General features: G+C 33.4%; 4 protein-coding genes across 12 annotated transcripts in view; 3 read left to right on the top strand and 1 right to left on the bottom strand.

Moving 5' to 3' along the window:
- The window catches only part of LOC110019929, a 48,333-nt gene extending 42,490 nt beyond the window's left edge, over positions 1-5,843 (top strand). For 3 of the 4 annotated variants that reach the window (XM_020717809.1, XM_020717806.1, XM_020717807.1), the window contains 5 exons: positions 3,567-3,743; positions 3,998-4,691; positions 4,846-5,051; positions 5,167-5,302; positions 5,488-5,843. In XM_020717809.1, coding sequence (XP_020573468.1) covers positions 3,567-3,743; positions 3,998-4,691; positions 4,846-5,051; positions 5,167-5,302; positions 5,488-5,642 — 1,368 coding nt within the window. In that variant the 3' untranslated portion in view covers positions 5,643-5,843. The remainder of the gene's footprint in view (positions 1-3,566; positions 3,744-3,997; positions 4,692-4,845; positions 5,052-5,166; positions 5,303-5,487) is intronic. The other variant, XM_020717808.1, reaches the window with a different exon arrangement.
- A 916-nt stretch (positions 5,844-6,759) lies between these two features.
- On the top strand, positions 6,760-15,077 carry LOC110019971 (universal stress protein PHOS32). Its single transcript, XM_020717888.1, has 4 exons — positions 6,760-7,034; positions 13,206-13,315; positions 13,386-13,504; positions 14,803-15,077. The coding sequence occupies exons 1-4, from the start codon at positions 6,857-6,859 to the stop codon at positions 14,888-14,890; spliced, it is 495 nt and encodes a 164-aa protein (XP_020573547.1). The 5' UTR covers positions 6,760-6,856; the 3' UTR covers positions 14,891-15,077.
- A 1,462-nt stretch (positions 15,078-16,539) lies between these two features.
- LOC110019960 (putative germin-like protein 9-2) lies at positions 16,540-17,501 on the top strand. Its single transcript, XM_020717875.1, has one exon. It carries the CDS (start codon positions 16,735-16,737, stop codon positions 17,344-17,346), a length of 612 nt encoding a protein of 203 aa, XP_020573534.1. The 5' UTR covers positions 16,540-16,734; the 3' UTR covers positions 17,347-17,501.
- A 281-nt stretch (positions 17,502-17,782) lies between these two features.
- LOC110019913 (putative uncharacterized protein DDB_G0277003) overlaps positions 17,783-20,149 on the bottom strand; it is a 98,298-nt gene continuing 95,931 nt past the window's right edge. For 2 of the 6 annotated variants that reach the window (XM_020717784.1, XM_020717786.1), the window contains exon 9: positions 17,785-18,213. In XM_020717784.1, the coding sequence (XP_020573443.1) occupies positions 17,922-18,213 (292 nt within the window). In that variant the 3' untranslated portion in view covers positions 17,785-17,921. Of the gene's footprint in view, positions 18,214-20,149 lie in introns of all 6 variants that reach the window. The other 4 variants (XM_020717783.1, XM_020717785.1, XM_020717782.1 and 1 more) reach the window with 4 other exon arrangements.

Genomic DNA, 20,149 nt, shown 5'->3' with positions numbered 1-20,149 from the left:
TGCTACATAGACCCGAACGCCATGCGAAAAGAAAAACAATGGCAACCCCTATTTTTAAGAGAGTGGTCTTTTAGGTAAATTTGAATGTTAGTATAAAAATGAATACTTTTCTGTATGCTAGCAGCTATTGGACTTTAAGTAAAGATCATCATGATGGATGATCTTAGAGTGACTAGTTCTAATAATTTTATGTTTTAATTTTTATTTTATACTGTTTATGTTTTGATTCTAAATAAAGTGTTCAAATTCAAAATGTGTTGTTTTCATTTTTTTTATTAAATATTATGTTAAGTCTATTTACGCGACATTGTGGTATGGTAGTGATTTTAGTGATAGGGAGGTGATGGGTAATAATTGGTGGCTCGTGTTGGTGGTTGTAGCAGTAATGAGAAGGTTGATAGTGGTGGCATTGAGAGTGATGCAAGCAATGTCAGTGATGACAATGGTGGCTGGCGGTGGCGATGATTGTGCAAGTGGCATTAGTGGCGACGGTGTTGGTTGGCTTGGTAGGATGCTTACTTGCTGCTTAAATTCAACATTTTCATAATTTAATCATTAAAATTTTGTTAGTTTAGAATCAAGAGCTAATTTCATGGGTTAGACACATGAAATTGGTTTAATTACTGATTTTTGTCGATGTTTACATGCTATACTTGAAATGCTACATAGACCCGAATGCCATGTGAAAAGAAAAATAATGGCAAATCCTATTTTTAAGAGAGTGATTTTTTAGGTAAATTTGAATGTTAGTATAAAAATGAATACTTTTCTATATGCTGGCAGCTATTGGACTTTAAGTAAAATGGATGATCTTAGAGCGACTAGTTAGTGACTAGTTCTAATAATTTTATGATTTTATTTTGTTTATGTTTTGACTCTAAATAAAAAGTGTTCAAATTCAAAATGTGTTGTTTTCATTTTTTTTATTAAATATTATGTTAAGTCTATTTACGCGACATTGTGGTATGGTAGTGATTTTAGTGATAGGGAGGTGATGGCTAATAATTTGTGGCTCGTGTTGGTGGTTGTAGTAGTAATGAGAATGTTGATAGTGGTGGCATTGAGAGTGATGCAAGCAATGTCAGTGATGACAATGGTGGCTGGCGGTGGCGGTGATTGTGCAAGTGGCATTAGTGGCGACGGTGTTGGTTGACTTGGTAGGATGCTTACTTGCTGCTTAAATTCAAAATTTTCATAATTTAATCATTAAAATTTGTTAGTTTAGAATCAAGAGCTAATTTCATGGGTTAAACACATGAAATTGTTTTAATTACTGATTTTTGTCGATGTTTACATGCTATACTTGAAATGCTACATAGACCCGAATGCCATGTGAAAAGAAAAATAATGGCAAATCCTATTTTTAAGAGAGTGATTTTTTAGGTAAATTTGAATGTTAGTATAAAAATGAATACTTTTCTGTATGTTAGCAGCTATTGGACTTTAAGTAAAGATCATCATCATGGATGATCTTAGAGCGACTAGTTCTAATAATTTTCTGTTTTAATTTTTATTTTATTTTTTTTATGTTTTGACTCTAAATAAAAAGTGTTCAAATTCAAAATGTGTTGTTTTCATTTTTTAATTAAATATTATGTTAAGTCTATTTACACGACATTGTGGTATGGTAGTGATTTTAGTGATAGGGAGGTGATGGCTAATAATTGGTGGCTGGTGTTGGTGGTTGTAGCAGTAATGACAATGATGATAGTGGTGACATTGAGAGTGATGACAAGCAATGTCAGTGATGACAGTAGTGGCGGTGATTGTGCAGGTGGGATTAGTGGCGACGGTGTTGGTTGGCTTAGTAGGATGCTTACTTGCTGCTGAAATTCAAATTTTTTCATAATTTAACTATTAAAATTTTGTTAGTTTTGAATCAAGAGCTAATTTCATGGGTTAAACACATGAAATTGGTTCTATTACTGATTTTTGTCGATGTGTACATGCTATAATTGAAATGGTACATAAACCCGAATGCCATGTGAAAAGAAAAATAATGGCAAACCCTATTTTTAAGAGAGTGATCTTTTAGGTAAATTTGAATTTTAGTATAAAAATGAATACTTTTCTGTATGCTAGCAGCTATTGGACTTTAAGTAAAGATCATTGTCATGGATGATCTTAGAGCGACTAGTTCTAATAATTTTCTGTTTTAATTTTTATTTTATTTTTTTTATGTTTTGACTCTAAATAAAAAGTGTTCAAATTCAAAATGTGTTGTTTTCATTTTTTTTATTAAATATTATGTTAAGTCTATTTACGCGACATTGTGGTATGGTAGTGATTTTAGTGATAGGGAGGTGATGGGTAATAATTGGTGGCTCGTGTTGGTGGTTGTAGCAGTAATGAGAAGGTTGATAGTGGTGGCATTGAGAGTGATGCAAGCAATGTCAGTGATGACAATGGTGGCTGGCGGTGGCGATGATTGTGCAAGTGGCATTAGTGGCGACGGTGTTGGTTGACTTGGTAGGATGCTTACTTGCTGCTTAAATTCAACATTTTCATAATTTAATCATTAAAATTTGTTAGTTTAGAATCAAGAGCTAATTTCATGGGTTAAACACATGAAATTGTTTTAATTACTGATTTTTGTCGATGTTTACATGCTATACTTGAAATGCTACATAGACCCGAATGCCATGTGAAAAGAAAAATAATGGCAAATCCTATTTTTAAGAGAGTGATTTTTTAGGTAAATTTGAATGTTAGTATAAAAATGAATACTTTTCTATATGCTGGCAGCTATTGGACTTTAAGTAAAGATCATCATGATGGATGATTTTAGAGCGACTAGTTCTAATAATATTTTTTAATTTTTATTTTATTTTGTTTATGTTTTGACTTTAAATAAAAAGTGTTGAAATTCAAAATGTGTTGTTTTTATTTTTTTATTAAATATTATGTTAAGTCTATTTACGCGACGGTGTGGTTGGAGGTGAATGCAAGCAATGTCAGTGATGACAGTGGTGGCTGGCGGTGGCGGTGATTGTGCATGTGGGATTAGTGGCAATTGTGTTGGTTGGCTTGGTAGGATGGTTTTCATTAAAAAGAAAAAGAGTACATTAAAAAAATATCTTTGAATAAACACAAGACAAATATTTTTAGAAAATGGAAAACAAAGAATAAAGTAAAAACAAAAAAGGTTCTAAACAGGCCCTTTGTGGGTTGTCCTTATTTACCAATACTACTGATTTTTTGGAATTTTAATTAATTTAAATATTTTATAGATCATGAAGCTTCTTATTGTTCCACACACAAACACACCCATCTCACACATGCAAGGCTTTGAACCCAAGACCTCTTGGTCGACAGATAAAGCTCTCAACTAATAAGCCAATGTAGCTTGCATATAAATTGGAAAGTTCCATATGCATAGTCCGTGAGTTCTATTGTACTTTAAATGGAAACATACCACTTCCATCAGGTTGGTTGGTATAATATTGTATGTTAACGCGTCAAAATTTTAATTTGTCTTTTACCATTGGTTTAATTTTGATTATTTTCAGCTCTCACTTAGCAGATGGAATTCTCTTATGATAAATAAAATTGCTATGTTTATTTAGGTGCTTGAACGTGGCTTTGCTGTATTGGCTGAATTAGCACTGATCTGGGAAAGCTCTCTTCCAGATAATATTCAACAACCAGAAAATCGGGAATGGAGATCTGGTTGGGCCTCCATTGCTGAATTATTCTCAAATTTATTACAAAAGGCTTGGTTTATGCCTGTTATTAAGGATGTGGTATGTTTTTTGAATTTAGTTATCATGATTTTTTTTTTACTAAATTTAGTACGAGTCATAACCCAGTATATCGAAAACAACTACATTGGCTTGTGTCATCTTACCTTGTATTCACTTCACTTATTATAATTCTTTCTCTGTAAGAGGGCATTTATTTGAGCTTCTGATGTTTGCTGATTTACCACTTATATCCTTGATAATATTACTAACCAGATAACAAAGAATTTTTATGCGCATCTTCCTCTTTTACACAGGATGATCATAAACTTGCTGTTCCTGAAACTTTTCTACCATGTTCATGCATTGATGATGCCTGTACATTGCTTGGCTTTGTCATGCGGTTCATTACCGAAAGGGATGAAGTAACTCGCTTGAAAATCCCTGATTTGTTAACGGCGTGGTCTGCCCTGATAGCTGACTGGGATTTATGGGAAGAGATGGAGGATCAAACAATTTTCAGTTCTATCCTGGAAGCTGTTAATTTGCAAAAAAAATTTGATCTTCAAATACTCTTTTCTAGAAAAATACCATCAGCAAATTCACCTCCTGGTTCAAAGCTTTCAAATTTTGAATGTATTTGTAGCTTCGTCAGTGGAGCGATTAAAGCTTATCCATCGGCTGTTTGGCGGGCTTGTTCGTGCATACACTCATTGCTACATGTGCCAAGCTTCTCATATGATGCTGAATCTATAAAGCATGCAATGGCAATAACCTTCGCAAGGGCAGCATTCTCTCGCTTCATGGACATTCATGAGAAGCCTATTGGACTGTGGAAACCCCTTTTATTGGTTATATCATCATGCTATTTTTTTTATTCCAAGGATATTGAACAAGTCCTTGAGAAAGAAGCTGATAAGGGTTTTATAATTTGGGCAAGTGCACTGGCCCACATATCAACAAGTTCTTTTACACCTGGTTTATCAACTGAGTCTGAGTTAGTACTATGTGGTAAAATTATTTGGCCCCAATCACTAAATTCCTCTTAATCGTTGGTTCACTCTTCACTGATATCGAACATAAATGTTTTTTTTGTTGCTGTGTCAATTTTCCTTCTTTTTAAATATTTATAGAATCACTATTAATTCCTTGCAATATCATTCAGTGGCAACATTAACGAAGGTGGTTGAGAGGCTGCTTGTAACATTGTTAGATAGGGGTGAAGTCTTGAGGGTCAGCTTTATGGCATTGCTGGATGCATTTACTCGGATGAAAGAAGTTCAGGAGGGAAATGAAGAGGCTGAAGTTTCTGATGCAGAGGAAAGTGAGGATGATGCTGACGATGACGATGACGATGACGATGACGAAGAGGTAAATCAAGCCGTGAGTTATAGTACATACTACTAATTTTATTTTGGCCTCACATCCTATTAACCTGTGGTGTTTCTTTGTTTACAATGTGATGGACTTGGTATTAATTTTTCAGGATTCTGAGGAGGAGCAGCTTGTTGAAGAAACTGAAGACGAATTTTTGGATCGGTATGCGAAAGCAGCTGCTGACTTGGAGAATGAGATGGTTGACGAAGGAGATATAGAAGATGATGTGCAGGAGCTTGAGTTGGGTAAGTTTGATGGGTTATTTGTGTTGTATTAAATTTTGTTTAGTTGTATAAATAAATGAAGATTAATGGGGGCCTTATATGAGTTATTGACAAATGCACAAGTTCGCTTGCAGTTTTTGATTCAATTTTTATTCAAATTTAAAGAAGCTTGTTAATAAAAAAAAAGAGGACACTCTGTGATGCAGGTGTGTTTGAAGAAATGAACTTAGATGCCTCTTTGCTTCAGCTGATCCAGAGTCACCGCCCAGAACTGATGGGAGGCCAAGATTTATCACCAACTGTTCTAAATCGGCTAATAAGCTGTTTTCCGGAACAGGCTCGCTTGTTCCAGCTTCCCTGAAATATTTATTTCATTTGTAATAGTAGTAGTAATCATGCAAATATTTTGGAATTATTTATTTTTCTTGTTATTTTATATGGTTGTGTGCTGTCATATATAATAATATAGCTGTTTGTACCAATTTTTGGAGGCTATTTACCATGAAATCCGAGAAATAAGGGAAATAATGTACTGCTAATTTTTGGAAATTTCATAAGAGTGGGAATGGCTTCTTTCAACATTTTATTGTATCTTTGAGCTCTGAGTTAGTTTAATGACTCGCATTTTGTTTTGTTTATTAGCACAGATAAGAAGCATTTCAATATTCTTTTTAAAAGATTTGTGCATATTGACCGAATTCTTATGTCACCATACATATCTAAACATTAAACATCAATTATATATAACATTTCAATATTTATATTTATATTAGAGGATAATTTATTATATGAAATCTGAAATTATAAGTGAATAGTTTTGTCAATATAAAGTTAAAGCATGGAAAGGAAAGCGTATTTGTATATAATTAAAAGAGGGTATTGACTAAATTTTTCTCTCTACTTTATTATAGTTCTTGCATTACACGACGTAAATCAGGCTCATAATCTAGTATGTTATAGCTTTTATGATTGCATTATGTTGTCTTATACTATATTGTATTAACGTAATTAAACTTTCATATATTGTGTTAAGCAAAATATGTTCGAATATTATTCAAATCATGTTCCAATTATATTTGAACACTCTCTTTCATAATGCATTTTAAATAAGTTCTTCTGACTGTTTTGTTTCAAAATAAAATATTTGGTATATTCTCCAATCACGAATATTATGAGGCATATAAAATTAAATCTATAATAAATTTAAGAAAAAAAATATATTGTTAAATAAATAATATTTGGGATAATTATACTAAAAAATATTGATCTTTGTACACTTAGCATTCATTTTATTTTCTTAAATTATTAAATTTATAGATTTATTTGCGTCACTGTCAAATTATTAAGAATTTGTAATATATATATATATATATATATATATGACATGTGATTTTATTGTAAATTCCAACATTTGAGAGATTTTCAAAAAGTCAATGCAAAAGTACAGTTCCATTATTTATATATATATTTTCCGTCTTTTGTTGCTCCAATTATCTCAGTCGAAGTCACTGCGTCTTTCTCTGGTCTGTCTTTGGTTATCGAGAATCTGAGATAGTAGATCTGGGAGGGAAGGAGATGGCGGGAGATCGAAGGATAGGGGTGGCCATGGACTTCTCGCCTTGCAGCAAGGCGGCGCTGCGGTGGGCGACGGAGAACTTGGTGAAGGACGGTGATCACCTCATTATCGTCAACGTCCAGAAGGAGGTTTCATATGAAGTTGGCGAGACGCAGCTCTGGGAGACCACTGGTTCCCGTCCGTATAATTAATTTCTCTCTTTAAATTTGCTGAAATATGTATATTTCTTCTGCTATTTTTTATTGTTTGATCTGTTTCTAGTGACACTTGATTTATGACTATTTAATGTGGCACCACGGAGAGAAATTTTAGATCTATATCCTATATTTGGGAAAGAAATGGGTTATTACGGATTTTTATTTCTTATTTTTTGTCCTGCAGTGCCCCCCTATCCTCCTTTCCTTTCTCTAGTGACATCAATCAAGTGAGAGTGATCTTTTTGTTTAGATTCACATTTCCCATATATCTGTGGGGACGACGTCTAGGGAAGAACGGACCACAATTCAACCCTGAGAGTAATCTTTTGGTTCCGAATGAAAGGAAAGATGTCTTAACTTCTATTACTTGTTTGATCGCCATGGCTTCTTTGCTGGCTGGACTAACCTGGTTCTTGCGTCCTCTCAAAATGTCAGCTTTATGCTCTTCCTATGGGGTATGTTTTACGTGGCTGGTCCATGTGACTTATTTGCATCACCATGGACTTGAGGAAAAGCCTCCATGGTATCGGTGAAAGGAGAGGAGTTTCTTCGAGGAGGGTTGACAACAGTCGATCGTGACTGTTGTTTGATCCACCACGAAATTGGCACTCTTGTGATTCGTCACCTCTTTCCCCAGATCCCACAATACTTTCTAGTAGAAGCTATAATGGCGTCGAAGCCAGTGCTCGGAAAGCACCATAGAGAGCCGAATACTTTAGGGCCGCTCCTTCTCCTCCTCCGAATTCTGTCGAGGAGCTTGAATCTAAATGAGGTTGAACAGTACATCAAGCTCTCCTCCAAAGTATTTTCCCTGCGCAGGGCTTTCTTTCGAAGCTTTTCCCTACAACAGGCCTTCCTCCAGAGCTTTTCCTTGCAGAAGGCCCTCCTACGGAGTTTTGTCCTACAACAAACCCTCCTCTAGAGTTTTTTCCCTGCAACAGGCCCTCCTATGGAGCTTTTCCCCACAGCAGGCCCTACTCTAGAGCTTTTCACTACAGCAGGCCTTTCTCCGGTTCCCTACAGCAGACCATCTTCCAGAGCTTTTACCTATAACAAGTCTTCCTCCAGAGCTTTTCCCTAAAACAGGTCTTACCCCAGAGCTTTTCGTTACAGCAGGTTCTACTCTAGAGTTTTGTCCCGAACAGGTCATTCTCTAGAGTTTTTTCTTATGCAACAGGCCTTCCTCCATAATTTTTTGTTGCAGTGCTCAGGTTAAAAGCTTTTTCCCACAGTAGGCCTTTTTTCAGAGTTTTTTCCTAGAGTAGGTCCTCCCCCGTAACTTTTTCCTACCACATGCCCTTACTCAGGCCATAATTGCAAGACATATTCTGTGGCTTTCCCTGCAACATTCTCTATGAATGTGCTTCTTTTTTACCTGCAGGATCATACCCTACAACTTTCTTTATAGGTGTTCTTTTTTACCTACAGGACATACCGTGCAACTTTCTCTGCAGGTGTTCTTCCTTTTCCCTGCAACCATACACTACAAGTTTCTCTGTAGGTTGTCTATCTTCCTACAAGGTTGCTTGCAACATTATTTATAGGAGTATTCCGTCTACCTAAAGAAACTGCAGTCAAAGACAACTATAATCAACTAAAAGTCAACTTTTCTTGTAGGTTCTCTATATCCCTACAAACTTTCCTGCAACATTACCTATAAAAGTTTTCCGCTTACCTATAGAGACTGCAGAAACTATAGTCAAAGACAACCGTAGTCAACTAATAATATCCTTAAATGCTCTTGGGGTTGATTGTCAAGTACAGGATGGATACTTTAAGTTTTACCTCACAAAGAATCGTTCTGACTCATTATTTGATATTTTCAAATCCAAATTGAACATAGTTGTCAACCATGTTTTAACTCGAGGGAAAGTGTTAAAAGTTATATTAGGAAATAGTTTATTATTGTTAGAAGTTATGGGGATTGAATTTATTTCCTTGAATTAAATTAATTTTATTTTCTATTTTAGGCTTTCCTATGTTATGTCATTTTCTTTATCTCCAAGTAATTATTATGAATTGATTAAGTGAAAATATAAGTGTTAATCTTTTTATTCCTATTTTAGGATTCATGTAAGGGTATTTATACCCCCTTATTCATATCAATATAATAATTCTGCTGAATTTTTGAAAATTAACATATATATATTTGTAATTTGTTTGATTGAATATCAATAATTTTAATAAATAAAAATTTTAACAAATTTAATTATGTCAGTTAAATTATAATTGGTTAAATTGAAAATCTTAAATAATAATTTATAAATTTAATTAAATTTAGTTAATATCAATTGTTAAAATAGACTGAAGATTTTTTGATATATTTCTTTTATTTAATGTCAAATGTTTTAATAATTTCAAGATCCAAAGCGCTTAACTTTCTCCCCCAAATTTTTGAAATCATTGATGACAATGAAGCGAGCTTGTCACAACTGTAGTTTGCTGAAAAAGAAATCAATGTGATAAGAAAAGTTTGAAAGACTTGCCGAATTAAATTAAAAATTCTCCCAATGTTAGGATTTACTATATCTGAGATTTAAGGCAAAATGAAGGGAAAATGAGATTTAAGATTCTTTATGTTTTAAAATAATCTTTCATAACATTTGGAAGGGGTTAACTTAAATACTGCCTAATCAGATTTAAGTCATGTACCAAACAACCCTGTTTGTTTTCCTCTAATAAATCCTATAGTTGGCCGCACTTAATTATGGTGGCTGCATTATCTTCCTTGAGGAGGACTGAGTCACGGATCACCTTCGTTTGAAGCTAGTTATCCCTCATTGTAGGCATCGTCTGACACTGATGGAGATCGGAAAGTAGCTAAAGTGCTCAACAATGACAACTGAATCAGGAGTGGGATTTGATAATTGTAGATGTGCAGACAAATTGGACATGTAGGTGTCAGTGAGGGTAGGTCAATATTTATAGTGGGGATGGCAGCATAGTATGAGAGAAGGGAAATGTGTGAGGGAGGGAGGGAGGAAGGGAGGGAGGGATTTTACTCTAGCTTAAGACGATTTTGCTGGAATCCACTATTTTGATTTATTTCTTTTTTTAAATAATCAGCATATGGAATACCTAATATGGTTTTATTTCATGCTAGAATATAAAAAAAACAAAAGTAAAGCAAGTTTAGCATAGAAATAAAAATAATCCCAAATGAACATTTAGTCTAAGATACTTTTTGATGAAGGTTTAATGAAAGTGTTTTAGCTACTTATGTTTTAGATTGGATCTGGTTGTTGTGATAATTTTTTTTAAGGAACGTTATTTGATTATTAATTCAGAGCATTATAGTTATGAATCTTAACTAGCTTAGATAATAGCATGGATCAGATAGGACAATTAACTTTTTTATTTAAATTTATAATAGGAATTGGCTAATTTAACATTTTTAGTTAGATATTTTGTTTTAAATGAGAAATATAGTTAGTTGGATAATAGTTTTCAGTTATCTACTAATTGTTTAATGAGTAGTCACACTGAATTGGTTGCTTTCTGTATAGAGAATAAGGAAATAATGGTAGAATTTAAATTTTCAGACTAGACTGCATTAATTTGTGAGGTACAGTATGGTGGAAGGTACATGTCTTGGTTACATGACCAATTTTTGTAACCATGTTGTGTGTGTGTGTGTTATTGGATCTTGAATTGTCTTAGACACACACACACACTTAGGAAAATGTTTTAAAGAATGAAGATAATCAAGAAAACAGAGCGGAAAGAGGAAAGAAACTTCAGAAAATTTTATCAAGTATGGAGTAGTTTTTACATAGATCTTTGGGTTAGCCTGGAATGTGCTAAATAAGTCGCTAGACAAGACATATTGAATACATTGTTTAAAATAAAAATAATACAGTCGTGTGTGTAGCTTGATGGCATGATTGATCTGCCAAGATGGTTTAGTGAATTGATTGGTAGAACTTGTCCGTCAAATCAACTAACTAAACTGATGGACTGTATAGTCGAGTCAAGCTTATTTTGCCTAATTGGCTTGTCAAATTGACTGGAATGGTCGGGTTGATCAGCTGAACTGGCATATCAATCCGAACTTTTAAGTTGGTTGAAGTCATCCCACCACTTGACTTGGGCTCGATTCTGGAGGATCTGGACACACACATTATATATATATATTAAATTCACGCGTGAGCACTTGCAATTTGTTGAGAGATAGAAAGAGATTGAATTAAATTCTACTAGGTTTAATAATTACGTGCTTAGCGTAAAGCTGACAGGATAATAATTTATATTTTAATGGACTCAAATTTAAATAAAATTGCTACAATTTAATGATGGGTTCATTTGAAATTAATTTGGATTCTTCATAAAAATTGACCATATATAATAAAACATTCAAACATGTATACACTGAAGTTTTGTATGCTTTTTAAAAATAAGCAGTGAACTATGCAAGTCTTGTTCAAACAGTGGTCAGGTCATTTACTTTGCTTAACTGTTTTAGGTCTTGTTGGTATATATTTTTGTATTTGATATTGAATCGAATATTTTACAGTTATGTTATTTTTTTGTTAGTTGTTTGCTTATACTTTATTGAATAAGCATCAATAATAAAATAATGAAGCTTATGGTTCACAGCATGCAAACTTAATTTTGCTTTGGTGAATTTTCTTAACAAAGTTTCTTGTTCAAGCCGTAGTGCAAATAGCTTAAAGTTTGAAACACAAATAAATCAAAGCACTGGCCTGTTGATGAGGAAAATTGTGCGTTGATTGCGGAGTAATTTATGATCAAGGAAAATTGCTGTGGGGGTCTTGTTCTAAACATGGATGGTTCGAAACTTCATGTGAAGATAAAAAAATGATTCAAGAACAAGTCGAGAAATAGTTGGGATAAAGGAGTAAGTAGAAGAGGAGATGATAAAAGATTTAGAAGAGAATTCCAGCTCTAAACAGGAATGAAGTGTGAGATGAGAATTCTAGCTTTTAATTTAGGGCCACAAGGGATCCCTTTTGTTTTCTAATTTTTATTTTTTATTTTTATTTTATTTCATTTGTGTTTTGATCTGAAACAAAATATGCTTAGTATGTTAAAATATATTTTAGTTTTTTAAAAATATGCTAAATATTTCAAAGTTTCTGGAGTATTTTTGAAAATGAGTTGATTTATTTTTAAAAATAAAATATAAAAATATATAACATACTCTAAACAAACACATTTTTAAGTAGAAAAGTAAGATAAAAAAGATCCCAAATGGCCTTAATGTTTCTTATAGCTTATATGACAATGCCTTATGCCAATAGAAAATCTGATTTAGTTCATTTTGAATGCACGGGATTCCTCATGTTAATGTCCCAAGGTATTGGTAAAATTTTAATTAAGAAATCCTTCTTTTGCGCATCATTACTTTTTGGCTTGTATGAGATGTTTTCATGGGTCTTACTTCATGCATCCATGCATTTAGTGAATTTGGGACATTTTTTCCTAACCTTTCTCTACAAATTTGCTAACACATTCCTATTTAGCTCTCATTTCTTATTTTTTTCTAGAAATGTTTGTGATTTGGAGCTTTTCATTACTAAATCTTTTAGAATATAATAGGTATGGGAAAGAAGCTGCTCATTTTTTTTATGAGAGAAAAAAACCTATAAAACCCAAACTTTGATTTTCTTACAATAATCCCACTACTAGTTTTACAGATAATTTTAGCCATCCAGAACAGACCCTTAATTAATCGCCATAGAACTTCCTTTTAGTTAAAAAAGCCATAGCTACGTGCGAGTGACTATTCTACTTATTAAATTCAACTGGATATTCTAATTACGTGACTTAGATATCAAATATATGTATGCATTTTATCAGTATCTAGCAGTTTATTTATTTAGAAATGCTATGCAGTTCTTAGTGCGTCAGCTAGAAAGATGCGAGCCATTCACCATGCCAATGGTTTCCACCTTTAACATAGTTTTTCTGCTGCCACTTCAACAATGATGATATATTTGAGTGAAATGTCAAAATAGTCCTCTGACTATTTATATGTGGGGCCATTTTAGTCGCAATTTATAAAATTGCTAAATTAGTCTCCATACTTTTTCATTGGGAGCTAAAATAGTTCTCATTGGGGACTATTTAATATATATTATCTTATATTTCAAACTTTTTTTTGATGCTGATGCTTTTCGTATTTTTGCAGCATTAATCCCTTTATCTGAGATATCTGATCCTAACGTTATGAAGAAGTATGGGGTTAAGGCTGATGCTGAGTCTCTGGACATTCTCAACACAGTTGCTAGGCAGAAACAGGTGATATAAAGTTCTCTTTTTTCTTTCACGTTTCACTTATGAGTAGTTGAATGTACTGTCAATGATGTAGGCTGTAGTTGTCATGAAGATTTATTGGGGAGATGCCCGTGAGAAGATATGTGAAGCCATTGATAACATTCCTTTGAGCTCTCTCATCATTGGGAATAGAGGACTCGGCAAAATTAAGCGGTATGGTGTACTTCTCTTGTTAATATTGTGTGGATGTGATGTTTCATGTGCTTCGTTTCATGAGTTATTCCCAAATTTTGTAGAACAAGCCAATTTAGGCAAGCACATAATTCCTACATTGTTTGGGTGTCTTGTTGAACACTCTCTATAGGAGATTTCTAATTTAGGGGAAGATAATGCAAGGTGCATCTTTACAAACGGTGTCATCATTAGTATCTAACATCATTAGATTTCCATACTAAATGCTCCTTAAAATGGTATTATTCAATAGTAATTATATAAACAAAGATTAACTTTGAGGATTTTTTTGATTAATTCTTTTCATTAGTGAAAGATCCTTCATTATGTCTTTTGATTGTACTTCAATTATTTTTGCTTTTCTACTTACTGAGTTAAAAAATAAATACTATAAATAGTGGATGCTACTATACTAAGTTTTGAAATACTACAATGATTGGCTAGCAAAGCTCTCACTCTCTCTCTCTCTCTCTCTCTCTCTCTCTCTTCTACAAGAAGCTTCTGCCTACTTCACTCCCTTAAAGCAAACTAAACCCTAAACCCTAGTCTCCTACTATGTCAATCTCTTTATAAGAAGAGCCTTGTTGCTTCTTCATTCCCATCAAATTTTCACCAGAGAAAATATAATCAAACATTATTTATTGTCGCTAGTTTATATGGGGCCATTAGCCCCTAACTCGATGCCATTCCTTGAGTTTTGTAAACTCCTCGATCCTAGTTCCTCGCTTGATGCGCTGTGTTGTGGGCTATAGATAGCCTTGGCACCTTTCCGCTATTGGATTTTAATGTCAGAAATTGTGACTAAATCCATAACCTCGGATGCCTTTTTTAGTTATTGAATAGCACTATTTTAGAGAGAGAGATTTGCATGCATTCCACAATTCCTATGTATTTACATGTCTCAACTCCTAAGGTTTGATATTTACATTTATGACCTATACATGAAAAGCTTTTATTTCGCTTCTAAAATGTTAGTAATAGTTATATTTTTTATGTGATATTAATGATCTGAGTGCTATGCAAGTATATATGGAAGCTTAGGGCTGTTAGATATGCAAGTACATCAAAATTCACGCCACCCCAAAATCCAGAGGATGATTTCTTATAGTGTAGGCGACATTTGAGTCTATGATCTTATGAGATTTAAAAGATAGCAAAATAGCAGCTATAGGACTTTATATCAGATGATTTTATTGTGACACAACTTTTTCAAATAATTGGCTTTTTCAATCTTCTGTATTGAACTTCTTTTACTCTTTTTTTTCTCTATTTCTTTGCAGAGTTTTCATGGGCAGTGTGAGTAACTTTGTTGTAAATAATGGCAGCTGCCCAGTAACAGTAGTGAAGAGTGCTGAACATGAGGCTTAGTCCCACCTATTTCCAAATTGCCTCTCCTTATAATTATTCTATGAAATCTATATGCTTTTAAGATGTTTTATGAAACTCTGAACTATCTTATGTGGAATTATCCTTATTTTGAAAACCAATCTATGTGTGCATTTTCTGTATTGAGTATATAACATTCTACAGCTTTAGCTAATGCTTTTGCTCCCAATTCTCAGATCTCTAGTTTTACTTGCTCTGTATATATTTTGTCAGGATAAGCCTTTGGAGAGTATGATAAGAGACAGTAAGGTTGTGTGATATTTATTTTATTTTTTGGGATGTTTATATGCAATAAATATAATTTGGGGAACTTCATATGTAAAGACCTCAAAATTATTAGATAAAATATACTCAACATATATTAAATTTTAACACTTTTATCTTAAAGGTATTAAAACTGTTTTAAAAATAATATTTTGTATTATATATTAGATGATTTCTTATTATTTCTCTTAATTGTTCATTCTTTTTGTCATCATATCATAAAATTAGTTTATATTAATATCATTCTGTCTCTTTTATAATAAACAAGCTGACAGTACGTGAGTCGGCTCGAACTCATAACTTAAGCTCGAACTCGATAAAATTTATCGAGCTCAAGACAAGGGTGGCTTGAGATCCACTCGACTTGTTTACACCTCTACTTATGGGTCTCTCTTTCACTTTCACAAATTTAATTACATGAAATGGATTGATTGATAGTATTTCTATTTACGTCAAACTATCAACAAATAACTGGCAAAATAGACAAAAGCATTAAGATTCGTACCATTCTGGAGCCTTAATGATTTGGTATTTTTATTCATATGAAGATTTTTAAAAGAATGTAATTTGTGTGTACAAGCATTGCCAGCATTTAAAAGACAGCTTAATAAATAAATAAAAAAAAAAGCGATAAATTCGAAGTAAACTCATTGTACGCGTCAATTGATTTTGACCCAGACATGGCATGTAAAAACACATATTCTAACCATCCCACACATTGTTTTATTTAGTTTTAATATTTAAAATTATTTTCCAAAAATTAAGTCCTATTATTATTATCGTCAAAATATTAATTTTATTGTGTTGACATCACAAGTTTAATACATTAATTCCTCAATATGAATCTATGAGAAAGAAATAAAAATTAAATTATTAATTTTGAGTCTGAGTTGACCTTGTGCCTATTGCAATGCCCTTATTATTATAATATATCTATATCTATATATATATATATATATGTAGGCAATCCAGTAATTGAGGCAGGGTATACGTTAAGTCTCATTTGACCAATTCTTGCAATTTAGATAGTGTTGGTTTGGGGCACATATGGAATATGATATGTACAGAGGACAATTAATGTTAACTTACCTTCTTCTTGGTTTTCTCTTATGACTGTTAACCTAATTTGCAAGTTGACAATATCCATTGATATAAACAGAAAATTAAAGGGAATTTGACAGAGTTTGCTCCATCCTCCTCCTTACTAAATTTGGCTTCATTCAAACAAATTGACCAAAAATATAAAATTTGACAAAGTGTACGCTTTACCAACTTCTTCAACAATTTAACAAATCAAAGCTAGAGTTATTTTTTTCTTTTTTAATCATATTCTCATAACGAAAACTCCACATAGATAATAGCTCACAGAAGAAACAAGGTTGATAATGACTTCCATGCAGGCCAGCAGCCTGCAGCAATAAAAAATTACTCAATACTTGGCCATGATCCATCAAATTCATTTTATATATTTTATTCACTTAAGCTTCCTTCCATCCAACCCCACATATAAACAAACCCCGACCTCCCTCTTCTGTTAAGCAGTCAGACAGATTAATCAAGCCATGTCTTCCAAGACTTACCTTCTGCTTGCCGCAGCTGCAGTAGCCCTCATCTTCTCAGCTGAAGCCGCTGATCCAGATATCACCTCCGACTTCATTGTTCCTGCAGAAACCCCAGTAAATGCTGATTTCTTCACTTATAGAGGGTTCGGAGAAGCCCTTTCGGGTGGACCAAAGGAAGGTTCCTTCAAGGCAACAAAGGCAAGCAAAGTGGAATTTCCAGCCCTTGATGGACAGAGTGTGTCTCTCACCGTGCTCCAATTTGCGCCGAGGGGCCTGAATCCACCGCACACCCACACTCGCTCTGCCGAGCTCTTGGTTGTTGTACAGGGAACACTCAGTGTGGGCTTGATTGATTCTAACAACACGCTCTATTCTCAGTTTTTATTCAAAGGTGATTCTTTTGTTTTCCCAAAGGGACTTGTTCACTTCCAGGTTAACGTGGAGTCCAGATATCCTGCTGTTGCCATTTCTGCTTTCGGCAGCGCTAATCCTGGAACTGTTTCCCTGCCCAAGGCACTTTTTGGCAGCGGTATCGAAAATTGGATTTTGGCACAATCCCTTAACACAACTACTGATATCATAGATAAAATTATTGCTGCCAACAGTGGTTGATCGGCAGGCAGCTTATGAAGTTTGCTTAATGTTTAATTCATTGGATGCGTTATGCACATGAAACATATTTCTGCGGTTTCAAATGTCTTTGGTGGTGAAGTTGGTATTGTTGTTATTTTGTAATTCTGCTTAATAATATAATAATGATGCTTTAATTCTTGTTGCTTATTATGCTCTGCATTATTTGCTTGATGTTGCATGGATCTGCTTCAGATGAAAATAGTGCAACAAAGTTTTGATTTCATACTGAACAAAGTTTTTACATTATAATATCAAGGAATAATTCTTCCCATCACAAATCAAAACTAGTTTAAATAAGCAAAATCTCATGACTTTTTTCAATCCAAAATATTCATCTAACAAAATGTCATCTATATCATTTACAGACATTTATTCCAAAGATAAAGGGAACCATATATATCATGAAATTCTTAATAATTTCTTAAGACTTCAAATAACTATCATAGCTTCATAAGAAATTTCTACATATTTTGAAGCAATATTTCATCCTTAATAAATAAAAATGCTGCAAATTAATTCTGGTGATAAAATCTGAAAACTTGATCAGAAGAAAATTATGAAATTCTGTATAAACACACGCTAGTACGGTCGTAAGAAAGCATGTAAGGAAGCAGATTCAATGGCTGCCAGTCTTGAGTGATGTCCATAACAGAGAGGTGAGCTTCCTCAGCTGCCCGGAGGAAATAATTGAACGTCTCTTTGTTTCGGATAACAGTAGCAAGATAAGCTACTGAAGCTTCTTTCTCTTCAGGAAGAATGAAAGTTCTCTTGCTCTTCAAAAGCATGCGAAGCACTTCAATTAGATGAGGCACGCACTTTGGATCATAAATTATATCAGCTCCAAGCCTAGGACAAATATTAAGAAACATATCAGCATATTACTCTTGTTTTATTTAGAACATGTATATGTTTATCAGCAGAAATGAGTTCTATAAAAAAGTAAATGATCTGCTGAGTATTTGGTAGATTTAGTACAAGATCTTTTATAGATCTGAGTGCAACTAAGTGTTTTATACTAATCAAGCTCTTTCTTTTTCTCAGTAAAGTACTACAACTGAATTTTAATATGGATTGAGTTTTAAAATAATACTTAAATGTCTATTTATTTATTTATTAATTTCAAACAGTAATACAGATTCACTAACTACAAGTGATCATTTAAACATACAACATTACTTATAAAAATAAAAGTGCTCATAACTTCACACCAATATTGACATTATTTTTTTATTAATATTATTTCTACCATTTTTCTAAAGTCAGAAAGTAATAAAACATAAAACATTTTTTCAATCAAATCATCTAGCTATTTGCTCACAATATACTTTCTTCATACTAATATATCCAGTATCATGCATAATTTTTATGCATGCATGGCGTAGGAGAGTTGATACCCAAGCCATTCAACACAAAGCTAAACTAAAACTAAATAAATATTTTTACAAAGCTAAATGTTAGACGAAAAACAATATAGATATATCTGTCATATGTTGAGCTACTTAAATTTTGTTTGAATTTATTAAAATTATATAAATAAATGAGCATAACCGAGTCATACGGTCTTACAATCCTAGAGTTATGCACTCTTACTCCCGTAGTTATGAGGTCATTATTGCCCAAGGACGCCAAGCATACCATTGCTAAGTTCACTATGTGCTTGAGCATATATTTTTTTAATAAGGAAATATAGGAAAAGGAGAACGTAAAATACCAGAAATGGCCATTAAAGATGCAAGCCACCTCCAAAAAGTAGAATGCTAAGAAGTTATTGTTGCATCATAACCATCATTATCATGACACTAATTATTAGAGGTGTCAAACTAAGTACACGAGTCGGGTTAAGGCCTGGCTAAAAATTGGCCGCGCTCAAAAATTTAAACGGGTTAAAAAATCCAATCTGAACCTAACCTACCTTCAACCGGTTAACCGAATCTAAACTGTTTGACAAGGCATAACAACTATTAATGCAAAATTTAGATCGATTTAAAGTAAATTTCGAGTCAATTTTGGGTTGGTGGGTCAGTATCAAGTTAATTTCGAATTAGCTTGTCAGCTGTTGGTCAATTTAAGGTTGGAGGATGAACTTGAACACTATACGAAAACTTCAACATGTTAGGACTCCTGACTTGAATCAGACCGGAAAATTATTTGGACCATCCCAAACCTAATTTTTTCGAGTTGAGTTGGTGTCAAGTAAACTTTTGACACCCCTACTAATTATTGTCACCTTTTGAAGGCTAAAGATCTTAGCCTACTAATTATTGTCGCTTTTTGGATATAGAATGGAAGATAAATAAAGTTTTGCATTAATATTTTGGCTAAAGAATGACGGGTGATATATTTTAGGCATAAAAATGATTCCATGAATGTGAGAATGGATAAAGATCTTAGCTGGCAGACTAATGAAACAAGGTTAATATTGATCAAGGTTGGAGCAAAAGCTAATAAGTATGCCCTGAAGTGTAGAATTCGTCAAAAGCATAAACTGATCCAACAAATCTCCTATAAGACTCAAAAAAATAAATATATATCTTTTATATAAATATAGATATATATATATACATATATTTATATGTGTGTGTGTGTGTGTGTGTGTGACCTGACTCATTGGTGCGGTCTCTGACGTAAGGTCCTCGGGTCGGGGGTTCAAATCTCATGGTGCGGGCTCTTGAAATCAGAAGCAAGCACACCAGAGTTTTTAACCCTTTGGGGGAATCAATATTTGGTGCCCACTGGACCAAATATCGATTTCACCTTTTAAATAAATATATATATATATATA

The sequence above is a fragment of the Phalaenopsis equestris genome, unplaced genomic scaffold (assembly GCF_001263595.1).
Source record: "Phalaenopsis equestris unplaced genomic scaffold, ASM126359v1 Scaffold000088, whole genome shotgun sequence".
Classification (NCBI taxonomy): Eukaryota; Viridiplantae; Streptophyta; class Magnoliopsida; order Asparagales; family Orchidaceae; genus Phalaenopsis; species Phalaenopsis equestris.
This window is presented reverse-complemented; position numbering and strand designations above follow the sequence as displayed.